The following is a 24,453-nucleotide window of genomic DNA, read 5'->3' as shown; positions in this document are numbered from 1 at the left end:
AGTCACTCAGAGCACAGGCCTGCACCACAACATGCAGTGAAATGAGTCTGGAGTTTAAAAATCTAGAAAGGTATTTTTAAGAAAACAATAGCAACAATATCATCACCATTGGGAGGCAGATGCAGGCGGATCGCTGTGAGTTCGAGGCCAGCCTGGTCTACAAAGCCAGTCCAGGACAGCCAAGGCTACACAGAGAAACCCTGTCTCAAAAAACAAAAAACAAACAAACAAACAAAAAATCATCACCATCATTTAAAATAAGGTCACAAAACAGTCTTTCCATGAAAGATTTCTTACCAATGTTCTCTCTGATTTTCTCACAAACGGAAACTTGTCTACAAGTATTGGCATTAGAAACCATGGTGTCCTATTTAAAAACAAAACAAAACACATGTTAACTGGACTTTATAAGAAGCTGACATTTGCATCCTAATAGCATTAAGGACATAAAAGGCAAAAAAAGAACGCTAGCTCAAACAATCAGAGGCCCAAATCAACGGAGTGTAAGGGAAAGGTCCTCAACAACTTACATGAAAAATATGTTTATTAACTTTGTTAGTAACAGCAAGTCAAAAGACAAGCTTTTCTCTACAAAAGATTAACAGCTTCAGTTTAAATTTTTTAAATGTATCAGTATATAAGTATATTAAAGAAGCAAAGTATCATTAGCTTGTGATTTTGACTAAGGCAGTGAGTGTCTCACGCAGCCCAATTAAGCCATGCGTGCGCAGCCAAAAGTGACCCTGAATGCCTGATTCTCCTGTTTCCACCTTCCCAACCTAAGAAATACACCATCCCAGCTTCCCAGCTGTAGTTAACAAAGTAGCACTGCCAAGGAAACCCACAAGATTGCCGAGCTTTTTATAACCACACAGCACAGTGCAAGTGTATATACAGGTTCTTGGTAAAACTATTTGGATACTGTATCATAGAAGATAAAAGCAAAATACCAACTTGTATATAAAACGAGGTAAGAGTACTATGTGTAAGTTAAATATAAGCTAAAGAGGAGTGAGAAGCAGGGGCGTGGTGGCGCACGCCTTTAATCCCAGCACTCGGGAGGCAGAAGCAGGCGGATCACTGTGAGTTCGAGGCCAGCCTGGTCTACAAAGTGAGCCCAGGACAGCCAAGGCTACACAGAGAAACCCTGCCTCGAAAAAAAAAAAAAAGAAGAGTGAGGGGACTGAGAAGAGAGGCCTGGCAGCTGAGCATGAGCTCCAGCTACATGGTGGCAGACTTGACTCGATGGGTATCTTCTGACCAGCACCATGGCACACAGAACTCCTGTGCCTACATCCACACACGAATTAAAATTTTAAGTAAAATATAAATTAAGATAACAAAGATAATCCCAGCACACAGTAGGTGGATCACTGTAAGTTCCAGGCCAGCCTGGTCTACAAAGCGAGTCTAGAACAGCCAAAGCTACACAAAGAAACCCTGTCTCGAAAAACTCAAAAATAAATAAATAAATAAATAAATAAATAAATAAATAAATAAATAGAAAAAAAAACAGTATATAACCTAGGTTCAAATGCTATTACACTTTATACTCGACTAATCATCTCTCTCCTCCTTGTAGAGATGTGTGCATACATTACAGGCAGGTGACCCATCAGAACTAACCCCCAACCTATTAAACCAAACGCCATGATTCAGAGTCAACCAAAAAATACTCACGATGGGACATATCTTGTTATTATTTGCAAGGCTCTGTGACATGTGTCAAAATTTGCAGGAAGATCTACAAGGAAAAAATTGAAAGTATGAACATCAAAACTAAAAGCTGCAAAATCATGTGTCTAAAGCTAAAAACAAGTTCTAAAAAAATCTCACTACTGACCAGAAAAATAAGAATTGCAAAGTTTGTCCCTTCAGTCAACAATGAGGATCAAAGCCAGGCAGTGGCGCACACCTTTAATCCCAGCACTTGGGAGGCAGAGGCAGGTGGATCTCCGAGTTTGAGGTCAGCCTGGTCCACAAAGTGAGTTCCAGGACAACCAAGGCTACACAGAGAAACTGTCGAAACAAAAATGCAATGAGGATTAAATGGACTAATTATGTCATATCTGCACAGACTCCTCTAAAAAGAGCTAAAGTTTTAGTGTTTTGGTTTGATTTGGTTTTTTGAAACAGGGCTTCTCTCTCGCGCCTTGGCTGTCGGGGACTCACTTTGTAGACAGGCTGGCCTTGACCTCACAGAGATCTGCCTGCCTCTGCCTCCCGAGTGCTGGTGCAAGAGCTGGAGTTTGTAGCTGAGTGTGGGGACACAGGCATATAATGGAACCCTGCAGAGGCGGAAGCAGCAGGACTGCTCTGAGTTGGAGGACAGCCAGGGTCTACAGAGACCCTACCCAAAAAGTAAAGAGCCGGGGGCTGGAAGATGACTCAGAGGTTAAGAGTACTGACTGCTCTTCCAAAGATCCTGAGCTCAATTCCCAGCAACACATGGTGGTTCACAATCATGTAATAAGAACTGATTCCCTCTTCTGGCCTGCAGGTACACATACCTACAGAACACTGTATATATAATAAATAAATCTTAAAAAAAAAAAAAAAAGAGCCAGGCATGGTGGTGCACACCTTTAATCCCAGCACGGGAGGCAGAGGCAGACAGATCACTGTGAGTTGGGCCAGCCTGGTCTACAAAGCCAAGATAACATAGAAAAGCCCTGCTTCAGAAAAACCAAAAAAACAAAAATAAAGAGCCTACTAAGCCAGGCATGGTGATGCATGTATTTAATCTCAGCACTCAAAAGCAAGAGCAGGTGGATCTCCGTAAATTTGAGGCCAATCTGGTCTATATAGTGAATTCCAATAAAGCCAGGACAATATGGTGAAACTCTTCCTGTCTCAAAAAACCAAAAAGATTCTATCAAAGGCTACCATTTGTTCTTGTTTCCTTAAAAAAATAAGTGGTTGAGGCATTTTTATTATTTACGACACAAACTCTAAGACATCGATGTCCAGTGTTTAACACTGTTTATACTTACTGTCATCTTCATCATCAGATTCTGAAACATCTATGCCGCCTTCCTTAACGATCACTCGGGCTTTAAAGGAGAAAGAAAATGTGTTATTCGACTCTGTCACAGGTATAAACAATGAAAAGCTATTTCCAAAGGCTCGGAACACTGGCTCTTCCAGCAGCCCCGACTCCCAGCACCCGCGCGGCAGCTCCCGATGCCTGGAACTCTACTTGTAAGGGGCCCACACCCTCTTCTAGCCTCACGGGCACTGCACACAGGGTGCACACATACACGCAGGAAAACACTCATGCACACGGACACTGAGAAATGAAATTAAATGAGTCACATAAAGACACACATGCTTCCTGCCTATGACACCTTCACAGGGCTCTGCAAGCAAAACGGCAGCCATCAGAAGTGGCACCACAACCGTGGCCAGTGTCTTTAGAAGAGCGAAGGTAAGCACAGAGAAAGCAAGCAAGTAAAAGGGACGAGAGAGGAAGAAGAAAGTTCATTTTTACAAGCAAAAACTACTTACGAGGTACAAAATGAGAAGCAATCATGCGAAGACACGGTCTAAGGAAGACAGTCTGTGCTGACACAAGGTTCCCGAGGAAAGCCAAGTACTCCTCCACCACCGCCTGACTCCTGTTTAACCATGGCAGTCTCTAGAGATGGGAGAAGACGACGGTGCGAAGGTGTAACAGAGATGTACTCTTTGCACAGTACTAAATATCTGCTAGTCAGTGAAATAAAGTAAACTTACCAATATGATGTTTATAAGTTGCTCAAAGTCTTTTGTCAAGTACATGACAGAGGAACGAAACTCCAGCAGCCAGTTAATGATCTGCTCATCCTTAAGTTAAAACAAAAGAAAAATATTACAAGCCGTGTAATGTTACAGAAAAATAATGGATTTACTTTGTGCCAATCATCTTCAATCAGTAACATGTTTAAGTCAGGAAAACAAGTATGTTCCACTACGCCATGCTAGAGAGGCCGTCACAGTGTGCCCTCCTGTAATCTCAACACGTGAGACGCGGGGACTGCAAGCTCAAGGCCCACGCTGCATGCCGAGTTCCAGATAACCTGGATTACATAGATATTAAAACACACCAAAAAGTGGCAAGGGCTAAGTATAGTTAGTTCAGTCTTTCCTAACAATGTTGGAGACCCTGGATTTGATGTCCAGCACTCTTGCAGAATCCTGGTAACCTGAGTCTGATCACCAGAAACCATGTAACTATGAAAGGCAAAAGCAAGCCTAGGGGCTGGCGAACTGGCTCAGCAGTCACGAGCACTGGCTGCTCTTCCAGAAGACACAGGATCAGTTCTCAGCATTTACCGTGGTTCACAACCATCTGGAACTCCAGTTCCAACACACTTCCCCGGCTTCTTTAGGCACCAGGCATGCCCAGACATAGGCACAGAGAAAATACTTACACACAAAAAATAATAATCTTTAAAAAACCTGAGTCCACAAGTAGTCTTTTGACTTCTGCAAGCACACTGCTGTCTGTATGCCCACATACAATCATATCCACCACAAAAATAAAAATAAAAAAATTAAGCTTTTTAATATAAAAGCAATCACCAGGTAGGTATAGTGGCGCACGCCCTTGATGCTAGTACTTGGGAGGCAGAGGCAGGAGGATCTCTGTGAGTTCGAGGCCAGCCTGGACTACAAAGTGAGTCTAAGACAACCAAGGATACACAGAGAAACCCTTTCTCAAAAAACTAAAATAAATAAATATATTATAATATAAAAAAAATAAAAGCAAATCAGCCATAAGGTACAGTGGCACCTGTCCCACTGCCCTAACATTCAGAAGTAAGGGAGATCTCAAGTTTGAGACAAGCCTACACCACATAGCTAAGACTATCTCAAACAACAACAACAAAAACAAACAAACAAAACCCACCAAACAGAACAGAACAAAACAAAGACTGGGGCTGTGGCTCAGTGGTAGAGCCCTTCCTTGTTCAGCATGCTTACCTCCTACTTTTCAATCCTCAACACTGAAAAAATAGCAACTACAAGACCTCAGTGAGCCCTGAGTAGGCACAGACTCCCTGGAACACTCTGAAAAAGGCAGACACACTGCCGTCGCCTTCACTGCCGAGAGTCTGCTGCAAACGGGCTGCGGCTGTACATCAGCAGAGGAGCGCACCAAGACCCTGGGTTAATACCCAGCACAACCCAATAAAAAACTTCCATATAACACAGACAACTGGGGCTATGGCTGGTGGTTCAGCAACTCTACCTCCAGAGGATCTGATAGGGCTCGTATGCACAAGTATGTACGTACACACACACACACACACACACACACACAGAGAGAGAGAGAGAGAGAGAGAGAGAGAGAGAGAGAGAGAGAGTTTAAGGGCTTTTTGGTTTGGGGTATTATCCCCATGTCCCACAGTAAGAGAAGAGAACAAACTCCTGAAAGTTTTCTTCTGATCTTCTCCATGCGTATTGTGTACTGTGGTATACACATGTCTCCTCTCTCTTTCTCTCTCTCTCTCTCTCTCTCTCTCTCTCTCTCTCTCTCTCACACACACACACACACACACACACACACACACACACACAAAATTTTTTGTTAGGTTTGTTTGTTTGTTTGTTTTTGAAACTGGGTCTCTGTATGTAGCCCTGGCTGTCTAAGAACTCCCTATGTAGACCAGGCTGGAGTCAAACTCACAGAGATCTGCCTGTACCTGCCTTTGCCTCCCTAGGACTAGGACTAAAGGTATGAACTACCATGCCCAGCTAAATGTAACTTTTAAAGTTAAATGCTAAGGGCTGTGTAGAAGCTCTGAGTTCTAGCCTCAGCACTAGCTGAGTAAGAGTGAGAAGCTGCTCATGGAACATAGTACAACACACAGACATTGCCCTTTGGACCCAAGAAAGAAGGCAAGGCTCAGGAAAGCTTTAACACGTCAAGTGCTCTGAAAGGCAGTACCTTCCTGGATAAAATTTCTTATAGCGAGAAAGCACAATTTCAGAAAACTGTAATTCAGTACAGCAGCAGCATATGGTGAACAAACCAACAAATAACTGGTGAGCAAAGAGAGGCCAGGCAGTGGCCATGTATGCCATGTATATAAATAGAAAGATCTGCTGAAGTCTGGGTAAAGAACCCAGGAAGGAAACTCCATGTGCTTAGAGAACCAGAGAAAGCTCAAAGCAGCTGACACGTCCCCAGGACCTGAGGTGAAGGAGCTGTAGAGGACAGCAGCAGTAATACACACATGCAACATTTACTGTGACCCACAGTGTTCTTACTCGGGCTTTCCTTACATCTACCCGCAGAGCAAGTAGTACTGACCTCCATTTTACAGACGAAGGCACTAAGTACAAGCACAGGAACTCACCCTTGGCAAGAACGCAATGTGGTCAGAGCCAATGTTCAAAGTGTTTAGGGTCTCCGGCCGCAAAGAAAAGACCCTCAAAGACATACAGGTAGAAGGTGGAAAACGGAAGACTCAGGAAAAGAACTCAGGAAGAAATGCTGGCAGCTACACTGAAGGTTAACCTGTATTCTTCTACAGACACGCAGGCTTTAAATAGGGGAGTGGCATGCCTAGGCATGTCCTCTGGAGGGATGAGTCAGGCTTGACCGTCAGAATACATCTACAGGGAACACAGAGCATGGCAAGAATTACAACTTGAGAGCATCAACAAAGCCACAAATGAAAGGGTTTTTTTCTGTTTGTTTGGTTTTGGTTTGGTTTGGTTTGGTTTTTTCTGTCCCAATATGAGTGAGTGAACAGATATAGAAAGTGACAAAGTCCAGAAGACCACGAGGTCCCTAACTCAAGAACTGGCTTTAAGCAACAGACCAGTTCAGCACACAGAAGGAAAGCTACAGCACCAAGGGTTTGGGGAAGAGGCGAGTCTGACTCTCCGTACTGGAGGGCATTAACAACTCTGGTAGAGGCAATGAATGAGCAGGTCGTCAGGAAGCAAGTCTGGGGCCCTAAGGAGCTACAACACATGCATTTTTAGGAGTTACCAAGACACAGGTAGGTTTCAAAGCCTGTAGGAAGACTACAGGAAGACTACTGAGTAAAATAAAAGAATCACGTTTTTCAAAAAAATTCAGAGCTTTAAAAAAACGTTTTTAAAAATTCAGGGCTGGGGGGCTAGAGTGATGGCTCAGAAGTGATGGCTTCTCTTCCAAACGTCCTGAGTTCAATTCCCAGCAACCACATGGTGGCTCACAACCATCTATAATGAGATCTTCTGGTGTGCAGGTGTACATGCAGGCAAAACACAATATACATGATAAATAAATAAATCTTAAAAAAAAAAATTCAGGGCTGGAAAGGCAGCTCAGGGGTTAAGAGCAAGTACTGCACTTCCATGGAGTCTGGATTCATTCACCAGCACGTGCACAGCTGTCTACCCTGGCCTCCACTGGCCCCAGGTACGACACACAGCAAACACACATACAGGCAGGCAAACACTCATACATATAAAGCAAAACAAACCTTTTAAAAAACTCACTCAATACCAAAGTTAAGACCCATTCAAAGGGCTGAAGCATTGGCTCAGTGGTTGAGAACACTAGCTGTTCTTCCAGAAGACCTAGGTTCAATTCCCAGCACCCACATGGCAGCTTACAACTGTCTTTAACTCCAATTCCAGGGTTTCTGATGCCCTCCATGTGAGCAAAACACCAATGCACATTAAAAAAAAAAAAGAATCATTAAGAAGTTAAATTAAGGCTGGGTGGTGGCGGCGCACGCCTTCAATCCCAGCACTTGAGGAGCAGAAGCAGGCAGATCACCGTGAGTTCGAGGCCAGCCTGATCTACAAAGCAAGTCCAGGACAACCAAGGCTACACAGAGAAACCCATCTCAAAAAACAAAGCAAAACAAATAAGTAAATAAATAAATGAGAAAAGAAAAAAGTCATTAATATAATTTAATTTTTTTAATTACCTTTATGTCAGGATCTAACAGCTGGTTCTTCAACAACTCTAAGTCATTTGTTTCACCCTAAGCAAAGAAAAGAGAAAATTAAGTAAAATTACTAGCTGGATGTGGTGATGCACGCCTGTAATCCCAGCACTCGGTAGTTCAGGACAGCCAGGGCTACACAGAGAAACCCTGACTCAAAAAAAAAAAAAAGCACAATTACTATGGTTTCTTTTAAATACCATCAGTTTTATTGCGCCTTGATACCTCATGGCACTGCAAAAGGAAATGTGAAACTTCCACACACTTCTCACAATAATAAAGTCAGGACTGTAAAACTTTTAAGAATTCATATTTAAGGCAGACTTGACTATCTTATACGTCCATAATCCCAGCTTTTCAGAAAGCAAGTCCAAGGCCACCCATCTGGGCTGCGCTATGTCAAATATAAAAAGGAAAAACACAAAGGCTGAAGCTATAGCTCAGTGGAGGAGGGCTTATCCGAGGTTCAATGCCTAGCACTGAAAAAAAACCACCAACAACCACCAAAGCAAAGAGGAACCTCTGTTAACAGACTCAAAGGTCTAGGACAAGGTGAGAGCAAAGGGCCACTCATACTCAGCTGTACCAGTGTCCGGACACTTGAATACTACAGCAGACACTAACGAGAATTCTAAAAGCCTAAGATAAAAAGCACTGACATGATATATATCAGGAAGACTTTGGACAGCATCTAGTCAAATGTGTAGCTATATTTGGGGGTTATAAGACACAATCACTTATGTGTCTTTAGTGATAAGATCTAGAGGAACCCCTTAGCCAACACAAAACCAAAGACCTCTGATTTATTCTTCTAAAGTAAAGCAAAGGCAACTCCCTAGGAGATAAAACGTGCCAGGTGGTGGCAGTGCACATCTTTGATCTCAGTGCTCAGGAGACAATGGCACACAATTCTCTGAGTTCGAGGCTAGCCTGGTCTAAAGAGTAAGTTCCAGGACAGCCAAGGCTATACAGAGAAACCCTGAATAGGTGGGGTGGAGGAATGGGGAAAGAGAGAGAGAGAGATAAAACGTGTTAGTGGAGGCAGGCTTGTGGGTACACAGTAAGAAGGCAGAGACAGGTAGATCTCTGTGAGTTCAAGGCCAGCTTAGTCTACAAGGCAGTTCTGGGTCAGCCAGAGCTATTCAGTAAGACTCTGGCTCAAAGGAATAAAAAATTAAGCCAGGCGGTGGTGGTGCATACATTTAATCCCAGCACTTGGGAGGCAGAGGCAGGTGTATCTCTGTGAGTTCGAGGCCAGTCTGGTTTACAAAGAAAGTCCAGGACAGTTAAGGATACACAGAGAGAACCTGTCTCAGAAAAGGAAAAAAATAAAAAATAAATAAAAAAGAGACTATGTCTGTAATTCCAGGCCTGAGGCAAGATTAGATTTAGACATCAAACAGGGCTACACAGCAAGACTGTCTCAAAAAAAAAAGAAAAGAAAAGAAAAAAAGAAGTTAAACATACAATGTCCTATTTTAAATTGTTTAAATTTAAAATTTTTAATTTTAGCACATTCTAACGTTTTCAAGATGTACTACATACAGTATTTTTTTTAAAGGATTTATTTATTTATTTAGTATGAGTGCTCTATCTGCATGTACACCTGCAGGCCAGAATCAGATCCCAGTATAGATGGTTGTGAGCCACCATGTGGCTGCTGAGACTTGAACTCAGGACCTCCGGAGGAGCAGTCAGTGCTCTTAACCCCTGAGCCATCTCTCCAGCCCCTACATGCAGTATTTTAAGCCATAAAACCTTAGCACATATCCAGGCATGGTGTCACATGTCTTTAATCCCAGCACTCAGAGACAAGAGGCAGGTGGGTCTGCGCTGGAGGCCAGCCTTGTCTACAAAACAAGTTCAAGGATAGCCAGGGCTATACAAAACAAACAAACAAAAACCATCTCAAAACAAACAAACCCAAAACTCAGCACCCTTGTTTTGATTACTTTTAAACTTATAGTATCATGCTTATCACTAAATATTCTATTTCAATACGGTTTCTAAATATTTCCTTCCCTCCATTCCCCCGTATTTTCAGACCAGCTATGGATCGTGACCCCTTAGGGGACTGAACCATTCTTTCACAGGGCTCACCATTGGAAAACACAGAATTACAATTCAGAACAGTAGCAAACTTACAGTCATGAGGTGGCAAGGAAGATAATTTTATGGTTGAGGGTCACTACAACATGAGAAATTGAATTAAAAGGGCCACAGCACTAGGAAGGTTGAGGACCACTGCTTTAGATAGAGGCTGGCCTTAAATCTAGATACCCGCCTGCCTTTGCCTCCCAAGAGCTGGGATCAAAGCTGTGTGCCACCACGCCCAGCTAGAAACCCAAAATCCTGATGCTCGTCAGTGTAATACCTATTGTATTGTGACTAACCGAAGCCAAACCCCACACAGGATCTCCTCATACCTTTTTGTATTTCAGCAAGACTTCTGTCACAGTTCCACCAAACCGAACAGTTTTTCTTGGGGGAGAATTGAAGAAATCACTCTCTAACGCGAGCATGTCTGAAAGCCTGAACAAAGAGGAGCAGCAGCTAGTAAGTTCGTGGTAATAGTGAACATTTCTGAGCCAACATCGTTTTGTGGGAAGAGACTAAAGTTTCTTAGACGGCATCCCTGCTTCCAATCTCAGTCAAACTGTCTTCTCATGGAATTTAGAATAAGAATCCAGACTCAGCCGGGTGGTGCACACCTTTAATCCCAGCACTCAGGAGATAGAGGCAGGCAGATCTTCCTGAGGTCAAGGCCAACCTGGTCTACAAAGTGAGTTCCAGGACAGCCAAGGCTGTAACACAGAGAAACCCTGTGTCAAAAAAATTAAAATTAAATTTCAAACTCAAACTCCTAACGAACACAAGTGTACATACTCAAAAACCCAGCACTCAGGAGACTGAAGAAGAATCTAGGAGTTGTGGGTCAACCTAGGCTACACAGTAAGACCTTATCCCAAACTTCTTTTTTTTTTTTTTTTTTGGTTTTTCAAGGCAGGGTTTCTCTGTGTAGCCTTGACTGTCCTGGAACTCACTTTGTAGATAAACCAGGCTGGCCTCGAACTCACAGAGACCCACCTGCCTCTGCCTCCTGAGTGCTGGAATTAAAGGCGTGCACCAACACTGCCCGGCTTCAAATTTTATTTTTTTAAGAGAAAGGGAAGGAAATAAAAGAAACTCCAGAGTCCGGAATTAATCCTGTAAGATCCTATTTAACAGGCCCTTTCCTAACTCTCTGATCTCATGTATAAGCACTTGTTAAAAGCATGGTGTCCTCAAACTTGTCAAGCTGGTTCCCATTTCGCTTGCTTCTCACTTTTAGAAACACCCTTCCCACATACATTACACAGGGCTGGAGCTCCCGCGTCAGAAGCCCCCACCAGCCGAAGCTCAGGGGCTCATCCGTCATCCTGCTATGTTGTAGTTCTGCATCGCACTAACTGACACCTGAAGCCATCTTCCTCATTCACCGCTGCCCCTGCCCCAGCTCTGCCGAGCATGGGAATGTTAGTTTCTAGATAAGCCATTGTTCCCCGTGTCTTAACACAGTAAGTACACACTTCATAGATAATTGTCAGTATTATGTTAAACGCTTTACAAGGTTTACTTCCTACTCCTCCAAGCCCCTCGTGGGGGCGCTCGCCTTTAATCCCACCACTCCAGCACTCAGGAGGCAGAGGCAGGCAGATCTCCCAGTTCGAGCCCAGAGTGGTTTACAAAGAGAGTTCCAGGACAGCCATGGCTACACAGAGAAACCTGTCTCAAAAAAGCACAACAAGAAAAAACAGAGACTCTTATAAAATCTAAAGGCTAAACCCTAAATGTTTTACAGGAATAGGCATTTTAAAATGTTGGGCAAGATAAAAACTGCTTCGGCCGGGCGGTGGCGGCGCATGCCTTTAATCCCAGCACTTGGAAGGCAGAGGCAGGTGGATCTCTGTGAGTTAGAGGCCAGACTGGTTTACAAAGTGAGTTCCAGGACAGCTAAGGCTACACAGAGACCCTGTCGCGAAAAACCTAAATAAATAAATAAATAAATAAATAAATAAATAAAACAATAATTAATGATAATAAATAAATAAAAACTGCTTAGATCAGATGGTTCAACTGGGTCGGTCTACTGCTCACCTCTGCAGAAACAATTTCAAACACAATTTAGGATTCAATTTGTAACCAATGACAGGATTCCCCCCGGAAACCCGAAGCCCAGGGAATGCCGACCCCATCTAAGCCAAGGGAGGGAAGGAAGGAGGAGACCACAGGCCCGCAAGAACGAGGACAAAGGGACAGAGGGGACTCGCCAACGCGGCGCCTTCGCCAGGCTGAGGGCGCCGGGACTCCTGCGCACCCGGGCGAGCCCGCACGCCCCGACCCTCCACCGCCGTCGGCACACCCCGAGAGCTCTCGGCCGCCTCGAGCCCCGGATCCACAGGCGGAGGCCGCCGGATCTTACCCAGTCGGCGACGCACTCAGCGTGGCAGAGGCCGCAGCCGCCACATCGCCCGGCAATCGCGCGTGAAGCAGCGGGGCCGCCATTCGGCCGGAGCAGCGTGAGCGCGGGGCCCGGCGCCGGAAGCAGCGGCCCGCCCGCCCCGGAAGTCGCGCAGTGGAAGGCTGCCGTCAGCCAAAGGCCCCGGACTTGGCGGAGAGCATAGCCGACCGCAGCTCTAAAGCCCCTGTGCTTTCATCTGGCCCTAACACGCGTGTCGCGTCCCCTAGAATAGTTTGGCACTGCTAGGCGGTGCAGTCAGTGCCTGGGTTCCTAGACTCTCCTTCACAAAGAAGCCTGCCAGTAGACCAGGCTGGCCTCGAACTCACAGCGATCGCCTGCCTCTGCCTCCCGAGTGCTGGGATTAAAGGCGTGCACCACCACGCCCGGCACGATTTTTTTTTTAAACCCAGGTAAAAAGCTCAGTATGATGTTGGTAATCCCAGCACTGGAGAGACAGTGATAGAAGGGCTTCTGGGACTCACACAGCTGCTTAAATCAAAGAAATTAAGTCCTGAGCCGGGCATAGTGGCACATGCCTGTAATCCCAGGACTCAGAAGGCAGAGGCTGGCGGATCTCTGTGAGTTCGAGGACAGCCTGGTCTATAAAGTGAGTCCAAGGGCTGGAGAAATGGCTCGGAGGTTAACAGCACTGGCTGCTCTTCCAGAGGTCCTGAATTCAATTCCCAGCAACCACATGGTGGTTCATAACCATCTATAATGAGATATGGTGCCTTCTTCTGGCCTGCACATGTACACGCAGACAAAACATCTATATAAAATAAAAAAATCTTTAAAGTGAGTCCAGGACAGCCAAGGCTACACAGAGAAACCGTGTCTCCAAAAACCAAAGAAAAAGAAAAGAAATTAAGAGTCTTCACGGTGGAGAGATTTCCTGAACAAAACTGACAAAGTGTGCATCATTTGCACATTTACTCGTGTGAAAGGCATGTCATCAGTAGCCTACTCAGAAGCCTGGAAGCTGTGCTGAAAAACTGGAGGAGAGGGCTGGAGGGATGTCTCCATGGCTGGAGAACCCAGGCTAGAGATCTGGGCATGTTGGTTGCACCTTTAATCCCAGAACCCGAGAGGCAGGGGCAGGCAGGTTTCTGAGTTTGAGGGTAGCTTTGACTACAAACCAAGTTCCAGGACAGCCAGGGCTATACAGAAAGACCTTGTCTCGAAAACAACAAAAAAGAGGATCCAGGTTGGATTCCCAGCATCCATGTGATAGATGGCTCACAAGTGTCTGTAACTCCAGTCCTCAGTCCCAGGGGCTCTTATACACAACAGGCGCATAGTGCATACACATTGTGCAAAACACCCAACACATAACATAAATGTTAAGACAGTTTTAGAGAGTTGTTTGCTCTTCAACATACTTTCTCCTTCTTTCTTAGGATGTTGAGGGTAGAATCCAGAACACTATTAAAGTTAGGTAAGTGCTCTACTATTGAGCTCCATATGTAAATTTGTAGAAGAAAAAGCAATGTCAGTCAGACCAAAAGGAGGCAAGGAAAGGGACTTTGGGTTTCTGTTTTTAATATTTATTTACTGGGTATGTGCGTGCCTGTGTGTATGTGCCACATGCACACAGATTCATCAGATCTGGAACTACTACAGTTACGAGCAGTTGTGAGGTGCCTGGTGACAGTGCTGAGAATGCACCCAAATACAGTAGAAGCTCTTGACCACTGAGCCATGTCTTCAGCCATATTCCTCCCCCCCTTTTTTATTATTATTTTTGTTTTGTTTTGAGACAGGGTCTCTCTGATAGATCCTGCTCCCAAATGTTGGGATTGAAGGTGCGTACCATCATACGGACTCTGCCCATTTTTTCTTTTTAGAAAGACTTAGGTATTTGTGTGTGTGCCTATTAGTTTGGGTGGAGGCAACCTATTCCTGTAGGTGCCTGTGGAGGCACCTGATATGAATGCTGGGAACCAAACCTAGGTCTTCTACAAGAGGTACTCTTAGCTGCTCAGCTGTCTCCAGCCCCAAGGCAACTAAAGCTCTGACATGGAGGGAGAGGAAGGACTGCACATCACTGTCAGTAAGAAAGAGAAATGAGTCAGCCGGGCGTGGTGGCGCACGCCTTTAATCCCAGCACTCGGGAGGCAGAGGCAGGTAGATCGCTGTGAGTTCGAGGCCAGTCTGGTCTACAAAGTGAGTCCAGGATGGCCAAGACTACACAGAGAAACCCTGTCTCGGAAAAAAAACAAAAAAAAAGCAAAAACAAAAAAGAGAGAAATGAAATGTTTGAAGCTGTGTAGAAATTAAGAAAGAAACTACCTTCAGCATCTTGTTAACTAAAAAGCCTAGCTTCGATTTGCAACACTGTCTGGAGATGATTTCCTTTCTGATACTGTTTTAGAGCTTCTGGGGAATGTTGGACAGAAGTCATTCATGTCTCCCGAGCATGTGAAATGTGCACGCCAGCTCAGCCGATGCTGCGGGACAGCTGTTTCCGTGGAAACCTACTCCCCTCCATCCCAAAGAGAAGCAAATGGAGAGAAGCACGGTGCACGGCTACGATGCACTGAGAATACAAATAAACTACAACTGCCAATTTAACCATAACTCCATTAATTTCAAGTTGAACATATTCTAAAAAAGTAAAAGGAAACATCTATGATGTACCACCTAATTTAAGAAACAGAACCCTAAGCTTCACTGCTGGCTTCCAACGTTCGCTTTATGCTTACTTCCCTCCTAAGGCACGCTTTTTTTTTTCTTTTTTTTTTTTCTTTTTGGTGGGAAGGGGTGTATAAAAGTCATCTTAAGGTTTTATGGTTTGTTTTGTTTTGAGTACTGGGAATTGAATTCAGGGTCTCACATATGCAAGGCAAGCTCTTTAACACTAAACTACATACATCCTAGCTCTTTTGTTTTCTTATTTATTTATTTGTTTGTTTGTTTATTTATTTATTTATTATGTATACAGTGCTCTGCCTGCATGCATGCCTGCTGGCCAGAAGAGGGCATTAGATCACATTACAGATGGTTGTGAGCCACCATGTGGTTGCTGGGAATTGAACTCAAGCCCTTTGGAAGAACAGCAGAACAGTCAGTGCTCTTAACCTCTGAGCCATCTCTCCAGTCCTTCTGTTTTCTTTATACATGCGCACACGCGCGCACACACACATGCATAGACATATTCAGTTCCAAAAGTATGCTCTATGCCAGGCGTGGTGGCGCACGCCTTTAATCCCAGCACTCGGGAGGCAGAGGCGGGCAGATTGCTGTGAGTTCGAGGCCAGCCTGGTCTACAAAGTGATTCCAGAACAGCCAAGGCTAACACAGAGAGACCCTGTCTCGAAAAACCAAAAAAAATAAAAAAATAAAATGAATAAATAAATAAATAAATAAAAGTATGCTCTAGGGGAAAGGGTTTGAGACAGTGTCACTATATTACCTAAAATTCAGAATTCTCCTTAGTAATCTTGAGTGTTCAGAATATAAATATAGTTTGCTCCTCTGTTTATTAATGGTTTTGTTGTTTTGGTTTGGTTTGGGGTTTTTTGTTTTGTTTTGTTTTGTTTCGTTTTGTTTTTGTCTTTAGAGTCAATGGCAAGTCAGGTTTCAAGCTACTTCTGTAGTCAAGGCTGGCTCTGAACTCTTGATCCCTCTCCTCTGCCTCCCTAATAGTGGGATTTCAGGTACACCCCACCACACCCCACTGGAGATATAGTTGGGATTGTTTGGTTTGGTCCAGAGGTGTGAGCCAAGGGCCTTGTGCCCCAGCAATAGAATTACAGGTATGCACCACGACTCCTGGCTAAAGAGTATATTTCTATAATACACATTGTATAATCTAAAGTTGTAGTTTCTTTGTCATATTGCATTCTATTATTTGAATACATTAAATTTTTTTCAGGAAGAGATGGACCAACAGTTAAGAGCACTTGCTGCTCTGACAGAGGACCCAGGTTTGCTTCCCAATACTCATGTGGTACACAAGACATACATGCAGACAAAACACGCATACATATAAAAACTAAATTTTGTTTTTGTTTTTGTTTTCTTAGACAGGGTTTCTGTGTACAGCCCTGACTGTCCTGGACTCCCTTTTGCAGACCAGGCTGGCCTCGAAATCACAGAGATATGCCTGCCTCTGCCTCCTGAGTGCTGGAATTAAAAGCGTGGGCCACCACACATGGCAAAACAAATATTTTTTTAAAGTCTTCCCAAATAGCTGTGCAAATCTACACTCTGAGCAATATGCTCTCCTTAAGCCCAGGATACCTGCGTATACCTGCATGTGATGGGATTGAAGACTGGATAGCCACAGTGTTACTAGAAGCTTTAGTTTAAGAATTAAAAACATGAGCTGGGCGTGGTGGCACACGCCTTTAATCCCAGCACTCCACTCGGGAGGCAGAGGCAGGCGGATCACTGTGAGTTCGAGGCCAGCCTGGTCTACAAAGTGAGTCCAGGACAGCCAAGGCTACACAGAGAAACCTTGTCTCGAGGAAAAAAAAAAAAAGAATTAAAAACACGTCCATGGCCAGAAGCCAGCAGGACGGGAAGGGGCGATGGGTCTCCAAAGACTCTTCAAGAAATCACAATGTCAACCAATACAGACCTTTCTCTTTCTTCATATGATGAAGGTTTAGGGGTCTTAGTTTGTTCAGAAAGCTAAAGAGACACCATTTGTCCCCCATTGGAATGGCAGGGTTCTCAGTGATCGCTGCATATGGCTTGTACAAACTGAAGAGCAGGGGAAATACGACGATGTCCATTCACCTGATCCACACGTGTGTGGCGGCCCAGGGCTTTGTGGTGGGAGCCATGACTCTTGGTATGGGCTATTCCATGTATCAAGAGTTCTGGGCCAAGCCTAAGCCTTAGAAGAAGCGCTGCTGCCGAACGAGCCTGGGAAGTGCTGGCTGTAGTTAGGCATCTCACACTGAGGCTCCATGTTTGTGTCTGTAATAAATAACGTGGGTTTAGACGACAACACGGAAAAAAAAAAGAATTAAAAACACATTTGTAGATTGATAAGATTGATACCTGCAACTTCTAATGAAGAGACTTTTAAAAACTTTAGACAATAGGAAAGGACTCTCTCTGATGGGTAGTGGAATACTTTCTCCAAGGTTATCAAATACAAAAGGACTGGTGATGTATTTGATACCTCATGCTTCTGTATATGTGCATATTTGTGTATCTAGTTTTGAATTTTTTTTAAAAGAAAAAGGGGGATGTGTGGAAGGATTGTAAACATTATCCCAGGTGAAGGCAGTCTAGGCGGGTCTTGCCTCAGGCTCCGCTGCTTGGAAACACCACCGATACCCTACTGAGATGGATATTGTTGAAGACTGGAAGGAGCCGTCCTGGGTCTGGAATTCAGGACCCGGAGACTCCAGCCAGGTGATTCTGTTTCTAATCAAACATCGCTGAGAGGAGGGATCCTGGGAGGAGACCAGTCCTTGCGTGAGAGAGGCACGTGCAGGCAAAGAGGGAGGGAGAAGGCTGTAGGCTCGGAGCAGGAGCACACGTGGATGGGGAGATGACCAGTGTACAGGCCGGAGCAGTGCGCAGGCCAGCGATAGCTAGGGATCCATCCCGTGGAACGGATATTGGAGGGTTTACTCTTGTTTCCCTTTAACCTTTTTCCCCTCTTGTGTAGGATAGCTGGGTTGTATAATAAAGTCTAATTGTTATGAAACAGAGTCAAAAAAAGAAAAAGAAAAAAAGAGAGCCAGGTCTCTGACCCCATCAGGGGGCCTTAGAGCCTCATGGGGGTCCCTTCAGTCCCCATCAGGAGGGGGGTCTCTTACCCCCATCAGGGGGCCTTAGAGCCTCATGGGGGTCCCTTCAGTCCCCATCAGGAGGGGGGTCTCTTACCCCCATCAGGGGGCCTTAGAGCCTCATGGGGGTCCCTTCAGTCCCCATCAGGAGGGGGGTCTCTTACCCCCATCAGGAGGCCTTAGAGCCTCATGGGGGTCCCTTCAGTCCCCATCAGGAGGGGGGGTCTCTTACCCCCATCAGGAGGCCTTAGAGCTTCATGGGGGTCCCTTCAGTCCCCATCAGGAGGGGGGGTCTCTTACCCCCATCAGGAGGCTTTAGAGCCTCACATCTGTTTATTCCCGGATCTGGCTACTGACGGCTCTCTTGGATGGCTGAACAGGTACTTTTGTTTCCTCTGAAATCAGCGAGTTGACCTTGTTTGTGTGTCCGACTGTTTTGTGTATGTGTATAGTGTTGATTGAGATTTTGTATATATAGTGTTGACTGAGACTTTGACAGACATTAGGACGGGACGGACAACTTCAAGTTTGGGAGACAAGATGCCAATGTCTCATTACCTGTGCACACCAGGAAGTCTGATTTTGTTGGTTTGCGCTTTGTTTCCTTTTTTTGTCTTTGTGTGACTCTTGTGACTAGGAATCTTTTGTAGGATTTCCAGACCAGGTCTGGAGTTGGGATTTAGGCAGAGCCTGATTACAGAGTAGGCTGCTTTGAATTTGGTTTCTGGGCAGAATGTGATGGAACCCGCTGGCTCTCAGGACAGCCACAGTTCTGAATTTTGGTTCTTTTCTCCAGCTGTACCGGTACAGTTCTGTTTGTGTAGTCCTTTTGGGTTTCTGTTTGCTTGTAACCGTCTCAGTTCTAGAAATGGGCCAGGTCTCAAGCAAGGCAGCTTAAGCCTAGTGCCTCCCACTTCCTGCTTGAATACTCGGTTGCTGCTGAGTCCTTGGCAGAAAGGCCTGTCCCAAGTGAGGACGGCCCTCTGGGGACCCCTGCCACAAACATGGGGGCCTATCGGATTCTTTGTTTTGTTTTTTTGTTTTGTTTTTCGAGACAGGGTTTCTCTGTGTAGCCTTGACTGTCCAGGATTCACTTTGTAGACCAGGCTGGCCTCGAACTCACAGTGATCCGCCTGCCTCTGCCTCCCGAGTGGAGTGCTGGGATTAAAGGCGTGAGCCACCACCGCCTGGCTCAGATTCTTGCTGGCTCAAAACACCTGAGCTCTCAGCCAGCAGTCGCACACCCTGCTCCCCGCCTGTTTGCACTCTCTGTGGCTTGAGCAGCGTTAGGAGAGGGGTGGAAACTGCTACGGTCTGCCTACTCCCTCCTTGTCTTTTAAAATGTCCCACCACTTGTGCTGAACAAGTTGATTCACATTAAAAGGTTGCTATATTGCAGACTTTGGAAATGGGTAATTCCAAAAGATACTTTTTAGTTAAAAAAGATATTAATTTTAGAGCTATTCAATTGTTTATACTATTAAAATTTGGGTTTTGTCTTCTAAATTTATGGTTATTATGTTCTACCTTCATTCTCAAAAAAGTAGAAATTGCTGCCTTAGGAATATGTTTGGCTTTATTTTTGGAATATGCCTGTTTTTAAATTGCCCACCATAGCCTATAACACCACTTGGCTTGACACCATGTTGGTTTAGTGATTAAAAGGGTGGGGCCATATCCTCTCCTCCATATTGGCTAAGGGCAGTCACATGAATGGCATATGTTTTGGTTGTAGAAGACTCAAGCGTCTCTGTGGAAGGCTGCCAACCACATTCAGTTGTTTTGCTTAGCACCAAGGGCAACCTCTGTCCTTTAAGCTAGCTTTTGCTGTTCAGCCTTTTTTCTTTTTTAAAGATTTATTTATTTATTATTAGGTATCAGACCACATTACCGATGGTTGTGATCCACCATGTGGTAGCTGAAAATTGACCTCCAGACTTCTAGAAGAGCAGGCAGTGCTCTTAACAGCTGAGCCATCTCTTCAGCCCCCTGCTGTTCAGTCTTAATGATGAAATGTGAAAGAATCAGCAAGATTGCCAGACCATCAATGAACTGTATCTATGATTGATTGAAAGTTTTGCTTTGATATTGGTTCAGGAATATATTTAAAGTTGTACTAGTAACTGATACAGTTTATAATCAGCTATATCAGTGAATCAGTTCCCCGATAGTTAATAAAAAAACTCAAGAGAATGATGCCTCATTCCCTAGGTGAAGTAGATGGTTTTTGGTTGTTCAAATCTTTGTATATTGATACAAAATTAAGGTTATATTTTGATTACAGTATTCTGTGTATCAACTCTTTTAAGGTATTGTGCCTATGTAATTTGTTGTTGTTGTTGTTTTGTTTTGTTTTTTCAAGACAGTTTCTCTGTATGCCTTGGCTGTCCTGGACTTACTTTGTAGACCATGCTGGCCTCAAACTCACAGCAATCCACCTGCTTCTGCCTCCTGAGTGCTGGGATTAAAGGCGTGCACCACCACTGCCTGGTGCCTATGTAATTCTTAAGAATGCAATGTGCAGTTCTATTCCTTGTAAAGAGCTACTATCACAAACTGTTTAGGGTAATTAAAGCTTATGGTTTCATTAGGTATTAGTTCAGTTAATCACAGGTGTTTTCCAAAATAATCAGCCAATATATAGCTAAAAACAAGCAATTCAGATATACTAAAATTAAATAGATGTGGTTCTCTAGTGCTTATGTTCAGATTATAGATTATAACATTCTGTTTTATGTTTGTAAGACGTAGTTTAGAGCAGATAGCTAAAGACAGACAAGGATTGAGCACAGATATGCTGGCCCTCAAGCTTGTCAGAGGTCTGCTGAATATGGCACTAAATATATTTAAACTAATTATGACAGAGAATCCTGCATCTTAGCAGTAACCACCAAGGTCTCTGAGAAGATTCTGCATGGCAGATGACTCAACCCTGGATTGTGGTTTCTAGCCACAGAGCAAAATTGCTCCCAACATCTACTATGGATACACCTGTGGACAAACTAGACATCCCAAGAGTCATTATCTTACATTGCTGAATACGAGGTGAGGTCAGTCTCTTCTATGTTCACCTTCCACAGAAACAGCCTCTTGTCTTCTGTGCCTCTGTGCCTGGTGGCCACACTGTCTCTGCCCATGGTGCCATGTTAACACAAGAGACAACTGAGACAACTGTCTAGGTACAGGATATGGCTGGTCATCTCTGTCATTTTGATTGGTACATAAAATCGATCTTTCTCAGGTCTCTGATTACATTGATAGCTAAGCTAATGGTAGCTTAACAGGTAGAGGACAATTAGATGCACTATTATTAGATTAGTCAGTTCATTAGCTAGTTAAAACTACTAGATACTTGGTCTCTTCTCTTATTTAAAAAGGCAAACAGGCTTGCCTTGGTCACAGACTTCATGTTAAATAGTAAACAGTTTTTAGTATAACTCAACTGCCTTTGTCTCTTGGTGAATAATTGGATAGAAAAAAGGTGTGGGTTTTTTTGTTTTGTTTTGTTTTGGTTTTTGGTTTTTCGAGACAGGGTTTCTCTGTGTAGCCTTGACTGTCCTGGACTCACTTTGTAGTCCAGGCTGGCCTCGAACTCACAGCGATCCACCTGCCTCTGCCTCCCAAGTGCTGGGATTAAAGGCGTGCACCACCACGCCCGGCAGGTGTGATTTTTATAAGGTCTGAGGATATTAAAGTTTAAGTGTTTAAAGGTTGACACATGCAAGATAAGAATGTTAGAAGGTCTAACAAAGTGTTCCAAGAGGGTGTTTTATAAATGTTAGAGGTCCTAAGAAAGTGTTTCAAGTTGATAAATACAAGTATTTGAGAGTCTGAGAAAGTGTTTAAGGGTTGATAAATGCAAATTATAAATGAAATATGTGAGGGTCTAAGAAAGTGCTTAAATATTGGTGAGTGCAAGTTATAAAAGTTCAAGGATCTTAAGAGAAATTTTATGGTACATAAATGCAAGTTGCAGATTTAAAATGAGATCAGTAGAGTTACAATAAGCTGGTAGAGTTACTGGCTGCTTATTAATCAGTCCCAAGCTCAAGATTTAAAAAAATGTATTACATATGAGTGCTTTATCTGCAGAAGAGGGCACCAGATCTCATTGTAGATGTTTGTGAGCCACCATGTGGTTGCTGGGAATTGAACTCAGGACCTCTGGAAGAGCAGGCGGCGCTCTTAACCACTGAGCCATCTCTCCAGCCCAAGCTCAAGATTTAAAAATAAAAAATTATTATACATACAGTGCTGAAAAGGGCATCAGATCACATTATAGATGGTTGTGAGCCACCATGTGGTTGCTGGGAATTGAACTCATGACCTCTGGAAGAACAATCAGTGCTCTTAACTGCTGAACCATCTCTCCAGCCCCATCCCCAAAGCTCAAGATGTTTAACTGCCCTTTGGTTGTATTCTGAATATAGACTTAAGGGTGCTTCTCATCATGCTAAAAATGAGTCTGTCCAATTTGTAGATCAAGTCTTCTGGGATGAGAAAGAATGTTCATGCTTTTACTGAATTTCAAAGGTATAAGCCTGCTCCAGCTGTCTTTGAGTCACAATTTTAACTTCTGTCCCTAGTCTATATTTGTCTCAGCAGATTTTAACCTGGCTAACAGACTCCATCCAGAGCTGCTGAGATCTGTACCTGCTGGAAGCCAATGTATACCAGTCCCGCAGATATGACTACTCTCTGTCTCTTCAACTGGATCAGCTATACAGATGCTTTTGATAAGTGCCCTTTGACTAGCTTTTCAGACTTTCTAGGCCCTGATAACAGTGCCCCTACTGTCAGCAGGAAGAAGTTACAGAAGAGAATGACCTTGCCTACTTTCCCACTTCATAGGCTAAAAGGACAACTCTCTGGCACAAGGGACAAATGGCTACAAGAAAATAGACTCTTAGTTCTGTTTAAACCAGTCATGCTTTGTGCCCCCTTTATATCAAGCAAATATTGGGTGCCATCCAGCTAGTATTGAGGGTGCAGTACCTGCCCTTACAAAAGGACGACTCAGAGAAATAAGTTTCAGGAAGACCCATAATTGGGTCTTCACTGAACTTGTCAGAGGTGGGGGAAATGTAAGGACCAAACTAATGCCATGTTCTGTGTGTTCTGTAACTAAATGCCATAGTCTGTATGTTCTGTGAGAAGTTGTCTTCTAGGTGACCCTTACTTTTCCCTACATTCTGGGAATGACCATGTATTGCTGTAAATTGCACCTGCCAGCAGTCTCCAGAGACTCCAATGGAGAGATTAGATATAATCAGCATCCAATGTTCCTCTGATATTAAAAAAAGAAAAAAAAAAACTTCCCCTCAAGACTCAACCTCCACTCAATCCGCCTGAAAGTCAACATTCCTGTGACCCACAACTTCCACTTGTGATCTAGCCTGGACCCAAGCCGCCTAAAGGTCGACATTCCTGTGACCCACAACCCTGGCTCATGGCTTTCCCCCTTTATAAACCCATTGCCCTTGAAGCCTGGTGCCACTCTCCTATCCTGATGCCTCAGGAAGGATTGTGACCTGAGCTCGAGCCCATAAAACAGGACCCTGTGTATATTGCATCGGTATGGAGTCCTGGTGGTCTTCTTGGAGGGCTCACGATCTGGGCGATCTGGGTATTACAACACACACACACACACACACACACACACACACACACACACACCTACTGGCTGGAGAGATGGCTGAGCAGTAAGAGCACATACAGCTCTTGCAGAAATAAGATCAGAGTTCAGTTCCCATCACTCACATCAGGTGGCTCACAATCATCTGTAACTCAAAGCTTAGGACATCCGATGCCTCAGGCCTCCACAGGCACAGCACTCACATGCACATACTCACCCACAGACACACACATAATAAAGTCTTAAAACAAAAACAAAAGCATTCTTCCTGTACTCCCACCACTTGGGAGACAGAGGCAGGCAGATCTCTGTGAGTTTGAGGCCAGCCTGGTCTACAAAGTAAGCCCATATAGCCAAGGCTACATAGAGAAACCCTGTCTCTAAAAACAAAACCAAAAAACATTCTTCCTGTATTCCCAGCACTTGGGAGGCACAGGCAGGTGCATCTTTGTTAGTTTGAGACCAGCCTGGTCTACAAAGTGAGTCTGAGACAGTCAAGACTACACAGAGAAACCCTGTCTTGAAAAACCAAAAAGAGGGGCTGGAGAGATGGCTCAGTGGTTAAGAGCGCCGCCTGCTCTTCTAAAGGTCCTGAGTTCAATTCCCAGCAACCACATGGTGGCTCACAACCAT

At 44.2% G+C, this 24,453-nt stretch overlaps 1 protein-coding gene and 1 pseudogene across 2 annotated transcripts in view; one reads left to right on the top strand and one right to left on the bottom strand.

The window, feature by feature from the left end:
* RRN3 (RRN3 homolog, RNA polymerase I transcription factor) overlaps positions 1-12,602 on the bottom strand; it is a 33,825-nt gene extending 21,223 nt beyond the window's left edge. The window contains exons 1-8 of the mRNA XM_084763531.1: positions 12,397-12,602; positions 10,361-10,466; positions 7,917-7,973; positions 3,736-3,825; positions 3,508-3,637; positions 2,994-3,053; positions 1,681-1,744; positions 298-367 (exon numbers count right to left, since the gene is read on the bottom strand). Coding sequence (XP_084619657.1) covers positions 298-367; positions 1,681-1,744; positions 2,994-3,053; positions 3,508-3,637; positions 3,736-3,825; positions 7,917-7,973; positions 10,361-10,466; positions 12,397-12,479 — 660 coding nt within the window. The 5' untranslated portion in view covers positions 12,480-12,602. The remainder of the gene's footprint in view (positions 1-297; positions 368-1,680; positions 1,745-2,993; positions 3,054-3,507; positions 3,638-3,735; positions 3,826-7,916; positions 7,974-10,360; positions 10,467-12,396) is intronic.
* Positions 12,603-16,938: 4,336 nt separating this feature from the next.
* Positions 16,939-17,392, top strand: LOC311586696 (HIG1 domain family member 1A, mitochondrial-like; annotated as a pseudogene). The gene has a single exon. The product of its transcript is annotated as an HIG1 domain family member 1A, mitochondrial-like (transcript).
* The last annotated feature ends 7,061 nt before the right edge of the window (positions 17,393-24,453 follow it).

This window comes from Acomys minous (genome assembly GCF_964271855.1).
Source record: "Acomys minous genome assembly, chromosome: 16".
Lineage (NCBI taxonomy): Eukaryota > Metazoa > Chordata > Mammalia > Rodentia > Muridae > Acomys > Acomys minous.
This window is presented reverse-complemented; position numbering and strand designations above follow the sequence as displayed.